This window comes from Schistocerca americana, chromosome X (genome assembly GCF_021461395.2).
Source record: "Schistocerca americana isolate TAMUIC-IGC-003095 chromosome X, iqSchAmer2.1, whole genome shotgun sequence".
Classification (NCBI taxonomy): domain Eukaryota; kingdom Metazoa; phylum Arthropoda; class Insecta; order Orthoptera; family Acrididae; genus Schistocerca; species Schistocerca americana.
Genome location: NC_060130.1, coordinates 807,985,022 through 808,004,461, shown reverse-complemented (window position 1 = coordinate 808,004,461; position 19,440 = coordinate 807,985,022). Strand labels below are relative to the sequence as shown.

Below are 19,440 nucleotides of genomic sequence, written 5' to 3'. Positions count from 1 at the left end.
AACCAGTCATTAGCTACCCCTCTTATTCCTAATACTTGTAATTTATTTAACAAAATCTAGTGGTTGACTGTATCAAAAGCCTTAAAAAGATCAAAAGTATGACTGTGACTCACACATCTTTATCAAGAGCATCAAGTACAACTTTTGTGAATTCTACTATGGCTGACTCTGTATTTTTGCCACTTCGAAAACCAAACTGTGATTCGCTTAAAAGTTGTATTTATTCAGATAATTCATTAATCTGTCTTTCATTGATTATATTATTTTTGAGAATTGTGAAAGCAGGGAAATTACCTGGTAATTTTCTATGTCTTCTGCATTAACTTTCTTAAGCAAAGGTACAACTCTTGCCTGTTTTAACTGATCTGGAAATTTCCCTGATGTGAAGGATTTATTTACTATACTTGTTAAGGGGCCTTGTATAATCTCTATGCATTGTTTCAAGTACACACATTGGTACTTCATCTAAGCCAACTGACTTTTTATTGTTTAGTTTTGGAACAGTTTTATTGACTTCATTTTCTGTGGTTGGAAACAATGTCATTGTATTTAGTGCAACATTATTTACAGGTGTTATATTTGTTTTGTGGAATTTTTGCTGTAATTTCTCTGTGATACTTGAAAAAAGCTCGTTTACATAGTTTGCTAAGTGTTGTGGATCGTTTATTACCTTATCCCCCTCCCTTAGCAGTATCTTATTCTGCATTTGTTTGCCTCTCCCTGTTTCCTTTTTTATAACATCCCAGACTGCTTTGCTTTTATTCTCTGCATTATATATTATATTTTTCATTAAATGACTTTTTTGCAGCAATCAGCACCTTCCTATAGATCTTTTTGTATCTATGACAGAAATTTAAGGATTCTGGATCATTGCGACTCTTTTTTATGGAACTGAGGTATGTAAGTGTATGGAAGGACTTCGTAATACCTGCTGTTAGCCATCTGTTTTTGTGAGATGTTGATACAGAAATGCATACTTTTGAAATGCCTTTTCAAAGTTCAATTTAAATAAGTGGAGAATTTGGAGAATTCCATATTAACATTAGTTTCCTTATACACTTCACCCCAGCTTTGTTTTGATAGTTCTTTTGAAAAAATCTTTTATTTTGATTTCTGATAGATGTCGTTTGTAGGCTTGTAGTTTAGGGAATGATTCAACGCCTGATTTTACTGTTGTTATTTGACAGAGGTGGTCTGATAGTCCAAGTTCTTCTACAGCTAAATCACATTTTTCCCTGTCCATATTTGTGGCCACATTGTCAGTTACTGATGCAGGCATTGTAGTAACCCTTGTTGCACTATTGACCAATAGGGACATGCCAAAACTTTGTGATAGTGTCCACACTGCCACTGGGAGATCTATACACACACAAAAGGATTAGTTTCTTGGTGATATCAAGCTCTGTTAATTCAATAGCTGATATTTCAAAGTGTTTGTCTTCACTTACTGTGCTGAGGTCATGTCTTTATTTGAACTGTGTACCTTTTCTGATGTAAATGCATGATCCTCCACCCCTTGAAGCAGTTCTGCAGTAAGAGTTTGCCCTTTCACACAATGATAATACTACATGTTGGATTTCTGTGCCTCTACACCAGTGCTCAGTAACACAAACTACTGTGCAGTTCAAGGATTGGAGCTCAACTTCTAATAGTTGTATTTTATTTTTTATTGATTGCATGTTTTGATGGAGAATTGTTAACTCTGTGAAATAGCCCTTATTACTCTTTCCAATGGTTCTTTGTTACATCTGGTATGTGTCTTATTTGAAGTGCTAAAATCTGACTTGTGACTGATTGTTTCAGTATTTTTTAAAGTGCTGGAGATAGTCTTTAGGCAGGGGAACCTATTGTCTGGATTTATCCTAGAGAAGACCTACTTCTCCTACCCATGACAACAGGTATTTGACCATGTGTGGCCCGAGATCTGCAGCCTATACTATCTTGAATCAGCTGTACCACTCTTCCCTTCCCAGTCTTGTTTAGGTGTAGGCCATGCCTAGTGAAACCCTATCTCTTGATAGTCCCGACAGGAACCAGAGAAACATGAACAAATTAGCTGTCCTCAGAGCCAACCCAACCCCACATTGATTGACCTCACAGCTCCATCAAGGTGTGGTCGATCATGACGCCAGAACAGCTCAACAAAGTGTACATTGGTACTATGAGTCAAGGAAGCTATCTTGTCCAGGTCACCACCTGTGTCATATGCCCCTCCCTATCCAAACTGTTTACCGACCCACCCACTATCACTACATGGTCTTCTTTTGTAAAGTCGTTACATAAAGACCCTAAGTCCTCTATCCAGCTCTGCATTTGGCTTGAAGATACTGGTGGCCTGGTACACTGCTCCTAAACTTTCCTGTAACTGAGGGCCTACACCTCGCCCATTGCTACTACCTAGCAGCAGCACTTTCTTCTTCCTAACACTTTGTACATTCCTAAGCTTCTTGGCATCGGTTGAAGTGTGCTGCACATTTCCTGCTCCTCATTCTACCTTAGGCTCTTCACCACTTAACTCTGGCAGTGGTAGATGCCTGTTTTTGGAGTTGATGATAAAGCTGTCAGATCGCATTCTCTTTCTTCCTAGCCTCCTACCAGCCGCCAGTTCCCAACCACCCTCCTCCCCCCTATCGCCCTTGATCCTTATCAGTTCCTTCCTTGATTCCTCCAACTGTGCCTGAAGGGCACAGATTTTCCTTTCCTGTTCCCCAATCAAAATCTTCCTATTGCATACTCTGCAGTTCCAGGAGAGAGCCTCTTCTGTTCTCCCAACGTTCTCCCCACTGCATCCCCCCCCCCCCCCCAGTGAATATATTTCATACAAGATTGGCAACAATTCCCTCTACTCACTACCCTATAACAGCTCCCACATTTCTCACCCTTACTATCTCGTTTATCCATTCCCACTCCTGCTGTCCCTTCCACAGTCATAATCTCCCTCTTCCTCGTTGCCACTGTCATACACTTTTTCTCTCATTACCGCTGTCTCTCACCCACTGACACTGTCTGCTTCATTCGTCATAGCACTGTTCTCTCAGTGTGAACTATGTTTCCAATCCTACTGTCTCTCTCTTTCTCTCACGCTACCATCGTCTCCTTCGCTCTTTCTACACCACAACCACCATCTGCTATAGCCCAGTATTTATCTGCCACTGCCCCTGTTTCCTTCTCTCTCAGCACAAAAAAGGGCGATTATATTCCCATACCAAACTTCTGGGAAAATTTTTTGAAGGTGTTGAGTAAGGTAGAACGAGGGAGCTGGTACCCCAAGTTTTCAGTCAGTCTTTTAAACATGAGAATATTCGCCTTTTTTCTGCTCTGATAGGAGCATTTTTACACTGGTTTCCTTTTTTCTCTACTACAGCAGGATATGTCGCTCATATGAAGAGAACTATATGGGTAAGTAAAATTTTGATAGTTTACTTATGTGAAAATGAAATAACATAAAACTCATTTTGCAGCTCATCCCGGAATTTACGTGCACAAAAATTTTGCTTGTGCGTAAGTGCTACAAAATTGGGTTCCCAGCACCATTCTGATGACTACAGAAACACTTTACACCATATTTCTTCGTGTTAGGTCACTTTATAATCTACGTTTTCGCCTGATACGGATTTTACGTGTGTATTTTACATCTTCAAGTATGGTAACTTCGAACTTTTGTATCAGTAAAACTGGTAAAGCTATCAAGAAAATTTTCAACGTTGTTTGACATGGGGATCATAGGAACATATAGTAAAAATTACACCCATTTGGTGTGCATAATTGTCTTGGACTCTGCAGGTCTGTTTTCCTAGCGAAAAAACATATTTTGAGGCATTTCTCGATAAAGGGTAAAGACTTTTGAAAACAATAAGATGACACTCCTAGATAAATGCCTATAGAATATAACGTTATCTGAGCAACTTGAAGCAGTTATTTATTATTCAGAGTTCTTCTCACACCGGATTTTACGTGTACATGGAAGATAATTTTGAACCTCTGTATCTCAAAGCGGATAATGATATCAGCAAAATTTTCAAGGTAGTTCGAAAGCGGAATCTTGGGAATTTATCGTCAAAATTTCAGCCATTTTCCGTGAATATCCGTTTTAGAATCCGCGGCTCTGTTTTGGTACGAAAAAATGGTAGAAAACCCTTTTTTGGGAATTCCTGAGGAACCGTCCACGAACCAATGGTGCCCCCATAAACCCCTTAAGGCCTACAGTAAGGCATATGAAATACAAAAACGACCAACCAATGCGCTCCATTTGCATAAGCAGGAGTAAGTGTGCAATATGCATGTTTTAACTCTGTACTGTATGATAGAAACACTAACACGATCCATCTGTTGTGTATGCAAATGGTTTCTAGCTCAAGGGCTACCCAAAACAGTTGATCCTACCATTCTATCACCAATAGCACCCAAGGTATGAGCCACAGAAGAATCCTGAGTTTTAGAACACATTAGGTAGTACATGCTGTTGCATGCGTACTGATTTACTGTGTACATTTTAGTGCTGGGAGTTTCTGAAGTGGTATTCTTTTCGTCTTTGATGCAGATCTATCCATTTTAGCAGGGAGGCTACATCTTTAAGAGAATTGGAATCTGTCAGGAAAGAATGGAATTCAGAAGGAATTGGCTGTGGCCTATAGTAAGAGGTCAACATCGGCATTCACCTAAATCGAAAATGGGAAGCCACAGAAACCCAATTTTCAAGGTTGCTGGCGGATGGACGCTAACCACCTCGCTTCCTAAATCCAGGGATTGCCAGCTCAGTGCCTCAAGGAGCAGGGCCTCCCCAGTCGGTGAAGAATTTCGGAAAACTAGATGTCATACATTGTTTTCCAATAAAACAAAATTAATCATAACAAAATATGGAATTCAGATATTGCATTTTTTTTCTTTAAATTGTGCATGTCTAGTCATTTGATAGTACACAAAGACATGCATTTTTTAAGTTTTAATGTAATGGAATTCTTGGCTTCAGTTATAGCATAACAAGAGCGTAAACAGATTTTGAACGAAAGAGGGGGGGGGGGGGGGGGGAAGATGCAGGGTGTAGTCGGTTAGGACGAATTCAAGCAGCCTGCTGAAAAAATCTCTTAGAAATAAACGAACTATTGAATGTGCTGTCATGATATACCTCTTCCACTCTCCACAAACCCTTCCCCATCGTTCCGTATCGAAACTGGTTTGGAACAGACCGGGTGACTTTTTGCCATTTGGCCTACTAATGATAGATTTTTGAGCAAATTTTTTAAAGGAATGCAACCATCGATACCTAGTCGGTATTTTTGCTGATTAACGCGATATTTGGGAAATACAGGCAAACCCAAGTGTATTTTTGTGCACTGATTTTAATATAACATTATTTGTAATGTTATTTAGATCTCCACTGACTTGTGAAATACTGAATTATTGCAATTGTGAAATTCTACTAGTCTCCAAATAATGGTTCCAGCGCTAACGTTAAACAGCTGTAGATAGGTAATTAGGCTATCATAGCAGTGTGTGCATATTTCTAACTTATTGTAATGCAAGTGGCCGAATGAAAATCGGTTTTCCTCTCCGTTCTTGTTACAAACTTATCTGTAAATAGAAACTATCATAACAGCACACAGCACAAAAACAGTAAACAGCAGCACTTAAATTAAATTCAACTGCAAGCAAGAACTGAAATGATTAACAAAACAACAACTGAAGTAAGTAAGGCTAGCGATGTAAACTAGTTGATCTTGGCTAAATTAGGGTTGGGAGATAGCCAATAATGCTATCAATGTACATGACTGAAATGTATCTGTGGCCTTGATAACTATCGCTAATGCTTATCCCTTTGTCGTCATATGGCTGAAAATCAAAATATCTTTGCATGTCAACTATGTCGTGTGTAACTCCATTTAGATGACAGACCCCCCAGAGCCCCCATTTCGCTATGTCCTTGCCCAATCCCACACATTAACAAAAATGTGGTAGTGAGTTGCTCTCTCTATAGAATATGAACCCCCAAATAACTGACAGCAGTATACATTTCATGGACAAGTGTTAACTGGAAATTCAGTTGACCGACATCAACAGGCAGATCAAGACTGCCTGAACACAGAAAATAAAATAACCGAGATGTGAATGTGTAGATGCATGAGAGACATGGTGTGCCGAACAACTAAAACAGATGCTATCCTTTGAGTACTGGAAGTCCCAAGCCCCTGAGGGAATACGCACATGCAGCCATCTCATATCATAATAGAAAAATATTATACTTTCATAACTAACATACAAAGTTAAAATCAGATCCAAAATCAGATCCAAAATCAGATCCAAAATAAGATCCAACTAAGACACGCCAAACGAAGTTGGAAAACACTGTGAAAGACATTGAACATACAGTAGAAAAAAGAAATCTGCTACGGGCAAATTGCACTGCACTTTCCCTCTGATTCCAACCAAAGCTACGCAAGAAAGACCTCCCTGTCACAGCCATTGTGATTTGGAGAAATGGTCCCACTTATCCACCTGCCGGGTACATATCGCAAATCTCATCAGAGAACTACAAATTACCAGAGGATAGAATTATAAGGTACAAAACATAATTCATACATTACATAAAAGACATTCTGGTTCCAGACACAGCCACACTCCCTTTATTTTGTATAGACAGTATGCATGGCAGTATACTAACAACTGAAAAAATAAACATGATTGAACAAAATATTAAGACACACAGTACACATACACATGAATATATACAAAAAATAGTCAAGCTGCTAGAGCTAATAACAGAACAGAAGTATTTCCAGTTCAATAATGAATTCTGTTTATGAAGTGAAGGATTAACAATGGGATCTCCAGTGTCTGGGACCATGTTGTTGTTGTTGTTGTTGTCTTCAGTCCTGAGACTGGTTTGATGCAGCTCTCCATGCTACTCTATCTTGTGCAAGCTTCTTCATCTCCCAGCACTTACTGCAACCTACATCCTTCTGAATCTGCTTAGTGTATTCATCTCTTGGTCTCCCTCTACGATTTTTACCCTCAATGCTCTGCCCTCCAATGCTAAATTTGTGATCCCTTGATGCCTAAGAACATGTCCTACCAACCGGTCCCTTCTTCTTGTCAAGTTGTGCCACAAACCTCTCTTCTCCCCAATTCTATTCAATACGTCCTCATTAGTTATGTGATCTACCCATCTAATCCTCAGCATTCTTCTGTAGCACCACGTTTCGAAACCTTCTATTCTCTTCTTGGCCAAACTATTTATCGTCAACGTTTCACTTCCATACTTGGCTACACTCCATACAAATACTTTCAAAAATGACTTCCTGACACTTAAATCTATACTCGATGTTAACAAATTTCTCTTCTTCAGACACGTTTTCCTTGCCATTGCCAGTTTACATTTTATATCCTCTCTACTTCAGCCATCATCAGTTATTTTTCTCCCCAAATAGCAAGACTCCTTTACTACTTTACGTGTCTCATTTCCTAATCTAATTCCCTCAGCATCAACCGACTTAATTCGACTACATTCCGTTATCCTTGATTTGCTTTTGTTGATTTTCATCTTATATCCTCCTTTCAAGACATTGTCCATTCCGTTCAACTGCTCTTCCAAGTCCTTTGTTGTCTCTGACAGAATTGCAATGTCATCGGTGAACCTCAAGGTTTTTATTTCTTCTCCGTGGACTTTAATACCTACTCCGAATTTTTATTTTGTTTCCTTTACTGCTTGCTCAATATACAGATTGAATAACATCGGGGACAGGCTACAACCCTGCCTCACCCCCTTTCCAACCTCTTCTTCCCTTTCATGCCCCTCGACTCTTATAACTGCCATCTGGTTTCTGTACAAATTGTAAATAGCCTTTCGCTTCCTGTATTTTACCCCTGCCACCTTTAGAATTTGAAAGAGAGTATACCAGTTAACATTGTCAAAAGCTTTCTCTAAGTCAACAAATGCTAGAAATGTAGGTTTGCCTTTCCTTAATCTATTTTCAAAGCTGAATCGTAGGGTCAGCCTCACGTGTTCCAACATTTCTGCGGAATCCAAACTGATCTTCGCCGAGGTCGGCTTCTACCAGTTTTTCCATTCGTCTGTAAAGAATTCACGTTAGTATTTTGCAGCTGTGACTTATTAAACTGATAGTTCGGTATTTTTCACATCTGTCAACACCTGCTTTCTTTGGGATTGGAATCATTATATTCTTCTTGAAGTATGAGGGTATTTCGCCTGTCTCATACATCTTCCTCACCAGATGGCAGTGTTTTGTCAGGACTGGCTCTCCCAAGGCCGGCAGTAGTTCAAATGGAATGTTGTCTACTCCCGGGGCCTTGTTTCGACTCAGGTCTTTCAGTGCTCTGTCAAACTCCTCACGCAGTATCATATCTCCCATTTCATCTTCATCTACCTCCTCTTCCATTTCCATAATATTGCCCTCAAGTACATCGCCTTTGTATAGACCCTCTATATACTCCTTCCACCTTTCTGCTTTCCCTTATTTGCTTACAACTGGGTTTCCATTTGAGCTCTTCATATTCATACAAGTGGCTATCTTTTCTCCAAAGGTCTCTTTAATTTTCCTGTAGGCAGTATCCATCTTACCCCTAGTGAGATAAGCCTCTACATCCTTACATTTGTCCTCTAGCCATCCCTGCTTAGCCATTTTGCACTTCCTGTCGAACTCATTTTCGAGACGTTTGTATTCCCTTTTGCCTGCTTCATTTACGGCATTTTTATATTTTCTCCTTTCATCAATTAAATTCAGTATTTCTTCTGTTACCCAAGGATTTCTACTAGCCCTCGTCTTTTTACCTATTTGCTCCTCTGCTGCCTTCACTACTTCATCCCTCAGAGCTACCCATTCTTCTTCTACTGTATTTCTTTCCCCCATTCCTGTCAATTGTTCCCTTATGCTCTCCCTGAAACTCTGTACAACCTCTGGTTTAGTCAGTTTATCCAGGTCCCATCTCCTTAAATTCCCTCCTTTTTGCAGTTTCTTCAGTTTTAATCTACAGTTCGTAACCAATAGATTGTGGTCAGAGTCCACATCTGCCCCTGGAAATGTCTTACAATTTAAAACCTGGTTCCTAAATCTCTTTCTTACCGCTATATAATCTATCTGATACCTTCTAGTATCTCCAGGATTCTTCCATATATACAGCCTTCTATCATGATTCTTGAATCAAGTGTTAGCTATGATTAAGTTATGCTCTGTGCAAAATTCTGCCAGACAGCTTCCCCTTTCATTTCTCTCCTCCAATCCATATTCACCCACTATGTTTCCTTTTATCCCTTTTCCTACTCTCGAATTCCAGTCACCCATGACTATTAAATTTTCGTCTCCCTTCACTACCTTAATAATTTATTTTATCTCATCATACATTTCATCAATTTCTTCATCATCTGCAGAGCTAGTTGGCATATAAACTTGAACTACTGTAGTACGCATGGGCTTTGCGTCTATCTTGGCCACAATAATGCGTTCACTATGCCGTTGGTAGTAGCTTACCGCACTCCTATTTTTTTATTCGTTATTAAACCTACTCCTGCATAGCCCCTATTTGATTTTGTATTTATAACCCTGTATTCACCTGACCAAAAGTCTTGTTCCTACTGCCACCGAACTTCACAAATTCCCACTATATCTAACTTCAACCTATACATTTCCCTTTTTAAATTTTCTAACCTACCTGCCCGATTAAGGGGTCTGACATTCAACGCTCCGATCCGTAGAACGCCAGTTTTCTTTCTCCTGATAACGTCGTCCTCTTGAGTAGTCCCTGCCCGGAGATCCGAATGGAGGACTATTTTACCTCCGGAATATTTTACCCAAGAGGATGCCATCATCATTTAACCATACAGTAAAGCTGCATGCCCTTGGGAAAAATTATGGCTGTAGTTTCCCCTTGCTTTCAGCCGTTCGCAGTACCAGCACAGCAAGGCCATTTTGGTTATTGTTGCAAGGCCGGATCAGTCAATCATCCAGACTGTTGCCCCTGCAGCTACTGAAAAGGCTGCTGCCCCTCTTCAGGAACCACACATTTGTCTGGCCTCTCAACAGATACCCCTCCGTTTTGGTTGCACCTACGGTACGGCCATCTGTATCGCTGAAGCACGCAAGCCTCCCCACCAACAGCAAGGTCCATGGTTCATGGGGATAGTTCTGGGACCATAGCAAACATATTTATGAACCATGTGCGACAGGTATCGAAAAACTCAATTTCACATATACAGTCAGCAGTTTTTGCCTTTTGCAGTATTTTTTGCTCTGCATTTACGTTATTCGCACTTTATCTCGTTTTTGTACATCGAATTGAAGTTACCTGTGTTCTCACTCAGCACAGTAAGAAGCTGGGCTGACACACTCAACGAAAGTGTCGCCACAGCTAGTAGCATACCGTAGTTCCAATGCAGTTGCATGTGTGAACTCCCAGTTTTTAGTGGTGCAACTTAAGAGACAGAACTTCTGTCACACCACGAAAAGTTCAACTTGGCTGTACTTTGTTGAGCCACTTTAGTTCCACTGCTGCCCCATGGCTGCAGTATTTCGAAACATGAGCATTCTGTCGCTTTTCTCATGGAGTAATTGCTGCTGTGCTCCATTAGACTTCAGTGTGTTTTCATTTTTGTTAGTGAAAAAAGTGAAAATACTGGTCGGTCAGTACATTGCCGTAGCTTCTGGAAGTACAAGAACAGGAACCTACTTTTGATTTTCAGTGGCAGCAGTGTGTGTGTGTGTGTGTGTGTGTGTGTGTGTGTGTGTGTGTGTGTGTGTGTGTAAGGAGAGGAGGGGACGGAGAGGAAGGGGGGGAGAGAGAGAGAGAGAGAGAGAGAGAGAGAGAGAGAGATTAGAAGCTGTAGGAGGGTACAGGTTGAATGTATGTGAAGTGTGTGTTTTAGTTGTATAAATTAGTGAAAATGTTTTGTATGGAGTAGATGGTAGTGGTAAATGTAGTCTGTGATTATATGTGATACTTAACGTTATACTAAATGGCCAAACAATTTAAAGAGTGTGTGGTTGGCCAGACTATTCTGATCATTTATTAGTTGTTTCTTTTTTGTTATGCCTTTTTGAATGTGGTACTTTTCTTATATGGTGAGGAAGTGGTTTTTGTTGTTGTTTATCCTTAAGATTTCCATGTTTGTGGCTCTGGTGGTACGTTTATGCTGATGCTGGTGTAAGTGTTCTGCAAAATTTGAATGTTATGTCCTGTACTTCCATGCTCTTACATGTTCTTTGTCTCTGGTGTCCTTGTGGTTTGACCTATGTATCTTCCATCACATGTATTGCATTTCAGTTGATACATTCCTGATTTCTGTTGTAGAACAGTTTCTTCTATTATTTTTGGGAAGTATTTTTGAATTGACTTGTTGCCTGTTCTCATGATTTGTTTTTTGAAAATAATGGATATTCTGCATATGTATTTGTGGTTGTAAGTCAGAGTGTACCATCTTTTGTTTTCTGTTTCTTGCTCATACTGTGTGGTCCCTATTGTCGTATTTTGTGTGTTTGTTGGTGCAGGATTCTGTCCTTGTGTTGTTGAAGGCTGGTTGCTTGTTCTTTTCTGTTTCTTGATTTTACTGTTTATTTGTTACTGAGTTTTCTTTGTATCCATTGTTTGCTGCTATTTGTATTATGATATTCAGTTGTTTTTGACAATTTCTGTATCTAACGGCACTGTGTTTAGTCTGTGGAGCATGTACCTAAGTGTTACCTGCTTTTAAGAACCAGGGTATTGTGATGTACCATGTATAACTGGATCTGTTGTTGGTTTTCAGTATATGTCAAATGTGTGTTGGTCGTTTTGAATCTTTATGGTGATGTCCAAGAAATTTAACTGCCTGTTTTCCTCTTTTTCTATTGTAAAAGTATCTTTTAACGAACTGAATTTTTGTGTTTGAGTAGCTGGTCAATTTTATTGTTAGATTCATTTATCAGGCACAAAATGTTATCAATATATCTAATCTAATATAGGATGTTGCACCTGTATTGCACTACTTTGTTAAATACAAGGTGAGTTACTAACTATTGCACCTAGAATAACTGCGAAAGTATGATAGTAGCTGAAAAGTTAGTGGGACAAAATTTGCATGGGACAACAGGGGCCATAATAGGACTTTGGTTTTTTGTTGCTAGGTGGGGTCACTTCGGAGATATGAAGGTCAACTTTGTTTTTTTAATGGGATGCTATAGTTTGGTACTTATTTTCTGATAGCAAGACGAATGCAATGATGTGTAACAATAAGGTCTTTGGTCAATGAAAGTCTAAAAGGTGGCATAAATTTCCATTTACAGAAGGTGTTCGAAGTGATAGCCATTGGTATCAATGCAGTGCTGCAATCATGGATTGAGTGGGATTCCTTATCACTTCGACACTTATCGAAACACATGCTCTGACAATTCTCTCCCATATATCGTGCAAATAGTAAATATTCTCCAAGTGCCATTGACATGTGAACACCAATCGACGGTTTCGCAATACAACACTAATAGGAATGGTAAGGCTAGTATCGTCGAATCAAGCGAATGTGGATGGTGGATGATGTATTCCTTCAAAAAACAAGTCGATATGCTTCTCGTTACAGAGAATGGCAACGAATTTCAGTGAGAGCTAGAGACCTGCACGTTGAAAGATAACCTCAACTTACTCACCCTACACGTCATACATTTGAATATGTGTATGATAAATTGAGGACAACTGGATCATTAACACATTGGAAACATATCCGGCAAAGGAAAATTACTAACAAGGAAACGGAAATTGGTACTCTTGCCACTGTGGTTCAATATCTTTGTGTTAACCGTGTCAAATTGCAAGGGAATCTGGCATGAGCCAGAGTAGCGTTGTTCGTGTTCAGCATCGCCATAAATATCATCCTTACCATATCAGTCTCCATCAAGAATTAACTGTTACGGATTATATGCATCGCATTGAATTCTGCAATGGGCTTAACTTCAGATTCAGAGGGATGACACATTTATTAATTTGATTTTATTTGCTGACGAGGCTACATTCACGAACCATGAAAATGTTAATTTGCATAACATGCATTATTGGGCAACTGAAAATCCATGTTGGCTGCGGCAAGTTGCACACCAAAAATCGTGGTCGGTGAATATATGGTGTGGGATTCTGGAGGACAGAGTTATAGGCTCCTGTTTCATCGAAGCAAATCTTTATGGTACGAAATACACCACATTCATGCAAGAAACATTAGGTCTGTTATTGGAAGAAATACCTTTAGGGACAAGGAACAGAATGTTGATCAACAAGATGGTTGTCAGGCACATTTTTCGATGATGGCTAGAAATGAGTTGCAGAGACAGTTCCCAAATCGTTGGACTGGACGCGGAGGAGATTTTTCGTGGCCGGCTCGTTCGCCACACCTAACGCCTCTAGATTTTTTCTTGTGGGGATTCGTAAGAGAGATTGTTTATAAAGATGTCCCAACTACACCTGAAGATATAAGAGACAGAATTGTCAGAGCATGTGCTTCGATAAGTGTCGATGTGATAAGGAATACCACTCAATCCATGACAAGAAGATTACAGCACTGTGTTGATACCAATGGTCATCACTTCGAACACCTTCTGTAAATGGTTGTTCATGCCACCTTTGTGAGCTTCATTAACCTTACTGTTACACGTCATTGGACTCGTCTCGATAGCCGCTATCAGAAAATAAGCACCAAACTATAGTATCCCATTAAAAAAAAAAAGTTGACCTTTATATCTCTGAAGCGAGCCCACCTAGCAACAAAAAACTGACGTCATATCATGACCCCCGATGTCCCATGCAACTTCTGTCCCACAAACTTTTCAGCTCCTATAATAATTTCGGAGTTACTCTTGGTGGCAATAGTTAGTGACTCACCCTGTATAACTTGTCACACATGGTTCATTAATATGCTAACAAGGAGGGAACAATCCGTGGTTTGGAGAATATGTAAACAAGATGAAAACTCCGTATGTAATTTGCACTTCAACTTTAGAAACAAAACTCTGAGTTTAATCTGGAACAACCAATAGTGTACAAACATACGTATCCAATTTGTAGAATAACTGCAGAAGATGCTTTGTAAATAAAAACGAAATGCGATTGGTGTAAAATTCTCTTTAATTAAATTGTAGTAAGCTTAAGACGGAAAAACCAGTAATAACTGATTTTATCAACTGCTGCGGAAGATAATCACGCTAACAAAGATATAATGTGTTTTGGCCTTAAGAAAACGAAGAAGGATAAAATCCACTAATAAGATATGAGTTAGCGCAGCAAAAATAGGTTAACTTCCAACGTTAGAAGCCGACGGAACTGTCAAAACTTTCTTCCCCAGAAACCTTAGTGTATGGGCCCGTTGACAGACTGTGTCCAACCCGCCGTGAGAGAGAGAGCTTTGCTAGGCATGACAACAAACAGTGATCTGTGACTACAAAGTTTGAATGTAAGTTCTTTGTGATTAGGCAGGAAAGTTTGAGATTGTGTGTACTAGTGATGGGCTAAACTGCGATTTTCCGATATCAGTGATTTCTGTGAATGCTACTTTTCAGTATCTGTTATTCTTAACTGTGATTTGTCGCAGTTAAGAGTCGCAGTTAAGGAACCTAAGTCGCGTATCCCTCCGCCACTGCTATTTCTGCTACTTCCGCGATTTCTGCGACTTCTGCTACTTCTGCGATTTCTGCTACTTCTGCGATTTCTGCTACTTCTGCGATTTCTGTGACTTCTGCTACTTCTGCGATTTCTGTGACTCCTGCGATTTCTGCGACGTACCACCGTATGAAAAAGTTACATCTGTCCACACAGAAAATTGCATCTCAACAAACCTGTCATTGGTAAGTATGTTTTACGTTTATTCTTCCGTTGGCTTTAATTTCGTATTAAAGAAACAACTGTGAAAATATTAATAGTGTAATTAATATGTAAGTAGCCGCACAGTACCGTAATAGTTCGTGTTTAGAAAATGAATTCTAACATATTGTTATGTTCATAGGTACCTGAACTACATTTCAGTCACTCAGTAAAGTGATAATTCAAAATATCATTGTCAACAGATCTGAAGAAATTGCCAGTCTTTAGACCGTTTTCGTCAGACGAGAGGTTAGTTTCTAAGCGTTTTGATGGACTTAATTACTTAAGTGAGATCGTTCTTGCGAATGTGATATAGCAAATATTAGCAAATGTGATATAGCAAATATTAGCAATCTACTCTGTCAATTATATTGCTAGTAATTAGTGACAGCAAAAATTGTTTAATAATCCTTGTGTTTTTGCAGACGCAGTTCTGACTGATTACTGGTTGCTGTACATATCTATCCACATCAAGGCTGTTGAGAGAGACTCGTGAAGATTCAAGACAGCCCTTAGAGGATTTGCAGTTTAAAAGTGAAATAATTATGAAATAAGTGTGCGACTGATTAAAGTGTTTTATTGAAGTTGTTGTGCAATTTTAAATGAATAATAAATGTTAAATACATTGAGTGAATAATAAAAATCTCATTTTCCACATGTTAAGCCGTACTATACCCGTAATTTTCCGTCACTTATTTATTGGTAAACACTTGTTGGATACAGACGTGCCGCCCCCCCCCCCCCTTTTCTCCTCAATCTTGGTGTGACACTGACCTGTAACATATCCCGAAGTCTACAATATGCATTTTGAGGCTGTTGTTATGAAAGTGGGGAAGTACAGATCTTCCAGTTAAATCAGGAATAGCTTAAGTGCATTACTTAAAAGTGACACAGGAAAAGCTTACTTATGTAGGTGGTAGTAGTGTCGGCAAAAAGTTCTTGTGTGTGAAGTTGCCATGTAGAACACCAGGTGTAAAACTTTTCTCCCGAGTCTTGAACTGTGTCGGAACAAAAGTTGGGAATTCATATGACTGTTTTCATTTCTCTACACTTATACAGATGTCTGAGTTCTGCTGTGTTAACATTACAAAGTCCTGTAGGCATGTGGAGTATTAACCAAAACTGTCATATTGGAAGCAGAATCAAACACATTTGTTACGTTACTTGATATTTTCAGGAGAAAAAGGCAATGTTGCTTCTTATTAATATAATACATTCAGAGTCACAGCAGTATTTGACCAACCATAACTGATGCTGAATGTGCATGTCGTCATATAATATGAAGGGCTTATTTCAATAGTGGTACAAGTCCATTACCTACACTTTTCTGTCTATAATGCTTCTGAACTTAGTGATCCAAACAAACATAAATAAAGGTTCATCTCTAGCAAGAAGCCATATGCTTGAATATTTCTGGTATCTCAACTGCAGATTTTTCAGCGCTCATTTAACTTTACGACTCTATATCTCAAAATTAACAAAAATGGACTTGTACCACTACTGAAATAAGCCGTTCGTATGCACACACAGCACATCGATCTCGTGAGGCACAAGGCTCTCACAACGAAGTACGTACGTCGGTCAACAGATGACACTAGGAAAAGTATGTTAACTGCGCTTTTTAGTTGCTACTTGCGACTCTTAGTTGCGATTTGTCACAGAAATCGCAGTTTGACTCGGTAGCGAATAGCGTAGTATGAACTTTGATCAACAGATGGCAGTGCTAACTGCGCTTTTTAGTTGCTACTTGCGACTCTTAGTTGCGACTTGTCACGGAAATCGCAGTTAGACTCCATAGCGTACTGAGAGATGGGCGTAGTACGAACTTTGACCCACAGATGGCACTGTTAACCGCGCTTTCTAGTTGCTACTTGCGACTCTTAGTTGCGACTTGTCACGGAAATCGCAGTTAGACTCCATAGCGTACCGCAGAGATGGACGTAGTACGAACTTCGGCCAACAGATGCCACTGTTAACCGCGCTTTTTAGTTGCTACTTGCGACTCTTAGTTGCGACTTGTCACGGAAATCGCAGTTAGACTCCATAGCGTATCGCAGAGATGGACGTAGTACGAACTTCGGCCAACAGATGCCACTGTTAACCGCGCTTTTTAGTTGCTACTTGCGACTCTTAGTTGCGACTTGTCACTGAAATCGCAGAAAGCAGTGCTAAATTCGACCAATAGATGGCTCACGTCTTTGAATGTGAAATACTATTTGCGACTGCTAACTGTGACTGAAATCGCAGTTAGATTCTGTAAAGTTGCTACTGTGATATCTGTGACTTCTCAGTCACTGTGATTTCTAACAGATACGCGATTTCCTGCCCACCACTAGTGTGTACTATATAGTCGAAGTAAGAGTGCGTCTTAGTTTGAGTTTTATCCAGAATGTCTGTTAATTCAAGAATGGAGCAGGTAATGGAATAAAAAGTCTAAAACTATTACTGCATGCCTTGCGCTGCTAACAAAAAAAATTCATATCAACAAAAGGGTGGTGTAGACGTCGCCGTTTCTTGGTTGATCGCCGAGTAAATTTTTGAAGTCAGTATCCTAACTAAATAGATCGCTGCCGGCTTTGTATGTAGGTGCGTTACTCCTAAAATTTGTTATTTTATGATCTAGCGCCGTAGAAATCGTTTTGCGAAACGCTTAGAATGTTCTGGAAAGTGGGCGATAGCGGCTTAATTTTCACATTACAGTTAAAACTTCCTAATTGTTTCAAAACGACAGATAGAGAATTGGAATAAAGTTGGAAATTAGTCGCAGTTTTCCAGAGAGTGAATTTCGTTTAGTGAACAATGTACTTGTTGGCGTACTGTTGTTTCATAGTCTCAGCAAGCTGATTTCTCTCTTTCAACGGTTTATCGAAGTGTCCAAGGGGAAGGCCGTGTGAGTGCTTAGCAGACCCCGTCCTTCACTCTGTATTCATTGCCAGTTATTAGTTAAAATTAACATTTTGTGCTGGTATTATCATGCAGTTACTCTAATGTACTGGCATGGCAGTGCACCATTCATAAGTACGCTGGGTGCTGGAAATAGTGTAGTTCGCCGTGTATATGCAGTCAGTAACCATTGTTGGTTGTCATACTCTGTCTAGTGCCACGTGCCTCCCTTAGTGATGGTGCCGTATGAAATGCTTTCCTAATTTGAATTTGTATTGCGCCATTTCATTTTAAACCACTTGCACGTAGAATTGTGTTCTTCCAATGTTATTCGACGTGTAGGTTTAATAAGGTCAGACAGTCATTAATTTCAGTAGTTCATTCTGTATTCATTTCAGCTACAGGTATCTGAACCTCCACAATAAAAGCCTGTATCATTTTAATGCTTTCTATATGTCGGCTTCATGCCAGTTACTGTTATGTTTCATTCTCACCGCTTCACTCTTCTGAAAAGTCTTCAAATTACAAAAGAAACACAACAGTCTGAACGTAAGAGTTTCTTGTGGGACTGAAATGTTACCTATATCAAGAATATATTTGCGCAAAATTAACTTTGTCTTCTACACTTACCAGTCTGTTCAAATTTTTTCTGCCTATGCCAATGCTAGTTTCTCTGAAGGAATGTATCGCAAAATTTATGATACAAATGTGGTTTGCTGGTTGTTGTTAATTTGTTTCTTTTTCCGTGATTTGGATACAGTTCAAAATGATTTTTTTTTAATACAAAGTAATGCTGTCATAAACATGTTTATTTTCATTGAACGGTGTTCTGTTGAATGTGCTGAACAGTTCCTTTACTCTAACCCAAGAACTTGCTTGGCCACCAACAGTTTGAACATAGACTCTGCCTGTGGTGAAAGTGTTGAGAAAGAAGTGAAACTATCTGGGACTGCTTTTCAAAAATAAACACAAACTTTACAATTCAACTGAGTTTATTGTTAACATTGCCATAATTGTGAATGTAATCTCCCCCTACCCTTGAAAGTTTCTGATTGTTGAATGTAATCAGATTATTTATTGCAATTGGGTATAGTTTGTGATATGACAGTGTATGTATCAATGGCATATGTATGTGCTGTACAAATGATTGTGTTATGGTATTCCTGGCTTCATTAGCACATGGAGGAAAAATGTCAAATGCTAAGTTTTAAGTATGTTACAGTATTTATTGATAAAGTTTTTACCATTACTGCTTAGCATAGAGCTATTAAAAAAAAAAGACATATTACAAAAATTTTGTGAGACTAAATACATAATCAAAATTGTTTGTGAGAACTTGTTTATCCATATCAGATCTACAGGAATATGAAGCTAGATTTGCAATTACTTCAGGTATTTGTCCAGTCCAGTGCTGAAGTGATGTCTTTTCATATCCACTTTCTCCACAATGTCAGACATAAAAACACAAAAATGAGCAGCCATTCACTTATGGATGAAACAAACAGAAAGTAACAGAACAATAGTGCAAATGTTTTGTGTTCATAAAGTAAGATCAGCTAAAGTGATACATTGGTAACTGGTAAATAGCAGTCTGTGTACAGATGGAGGTTTCATACAAAAAAACTTGTACAGTCCACAGTTGGGAGCAACTGCATGTATTGATACTGGATGTGTCAGTTTTGTTCCATAATGTTCTCCCAATGTTACATGTGATGTCATAATGTGCAATGAGGG

General features: G+C 39.2%; 1 protein-coding gene across 2 annotated transcripts in view; it reads left to right on the top strand.

The window, feature by feature from the left end:
- Positions 1 to 14,384: 14,384 nt before the first annotated feature.
- Positions 14,385 to 19,440, top strand: part of LOC124555101 (calcyclin-binding protein) — a 46,121-nt gene continuing 41,065 nt past the window's right edge. Inside the window, exons 1-2 of one of the 2 annotated variants that reach the window (XM_047128900.1) lie at positions 14,385 to 14,453; positions 17,159 to 17,239. In XM_047128900.1, coding sequence (XP_046984856.1) covers positions 17,213 to 17,239 — 27 coding nt within the window. In that variant the 5' untranslated portion in view covers positions 14,385 to 14,453; positions 17,159 to 17,212. Of the gene's footprint in view, positions 14,462 to 17,158; positions 17,240 to 19,440 lie in introns of both variants that reach the window. The other variant, XM_047128899.1, reaches the window with a different exon arrangement.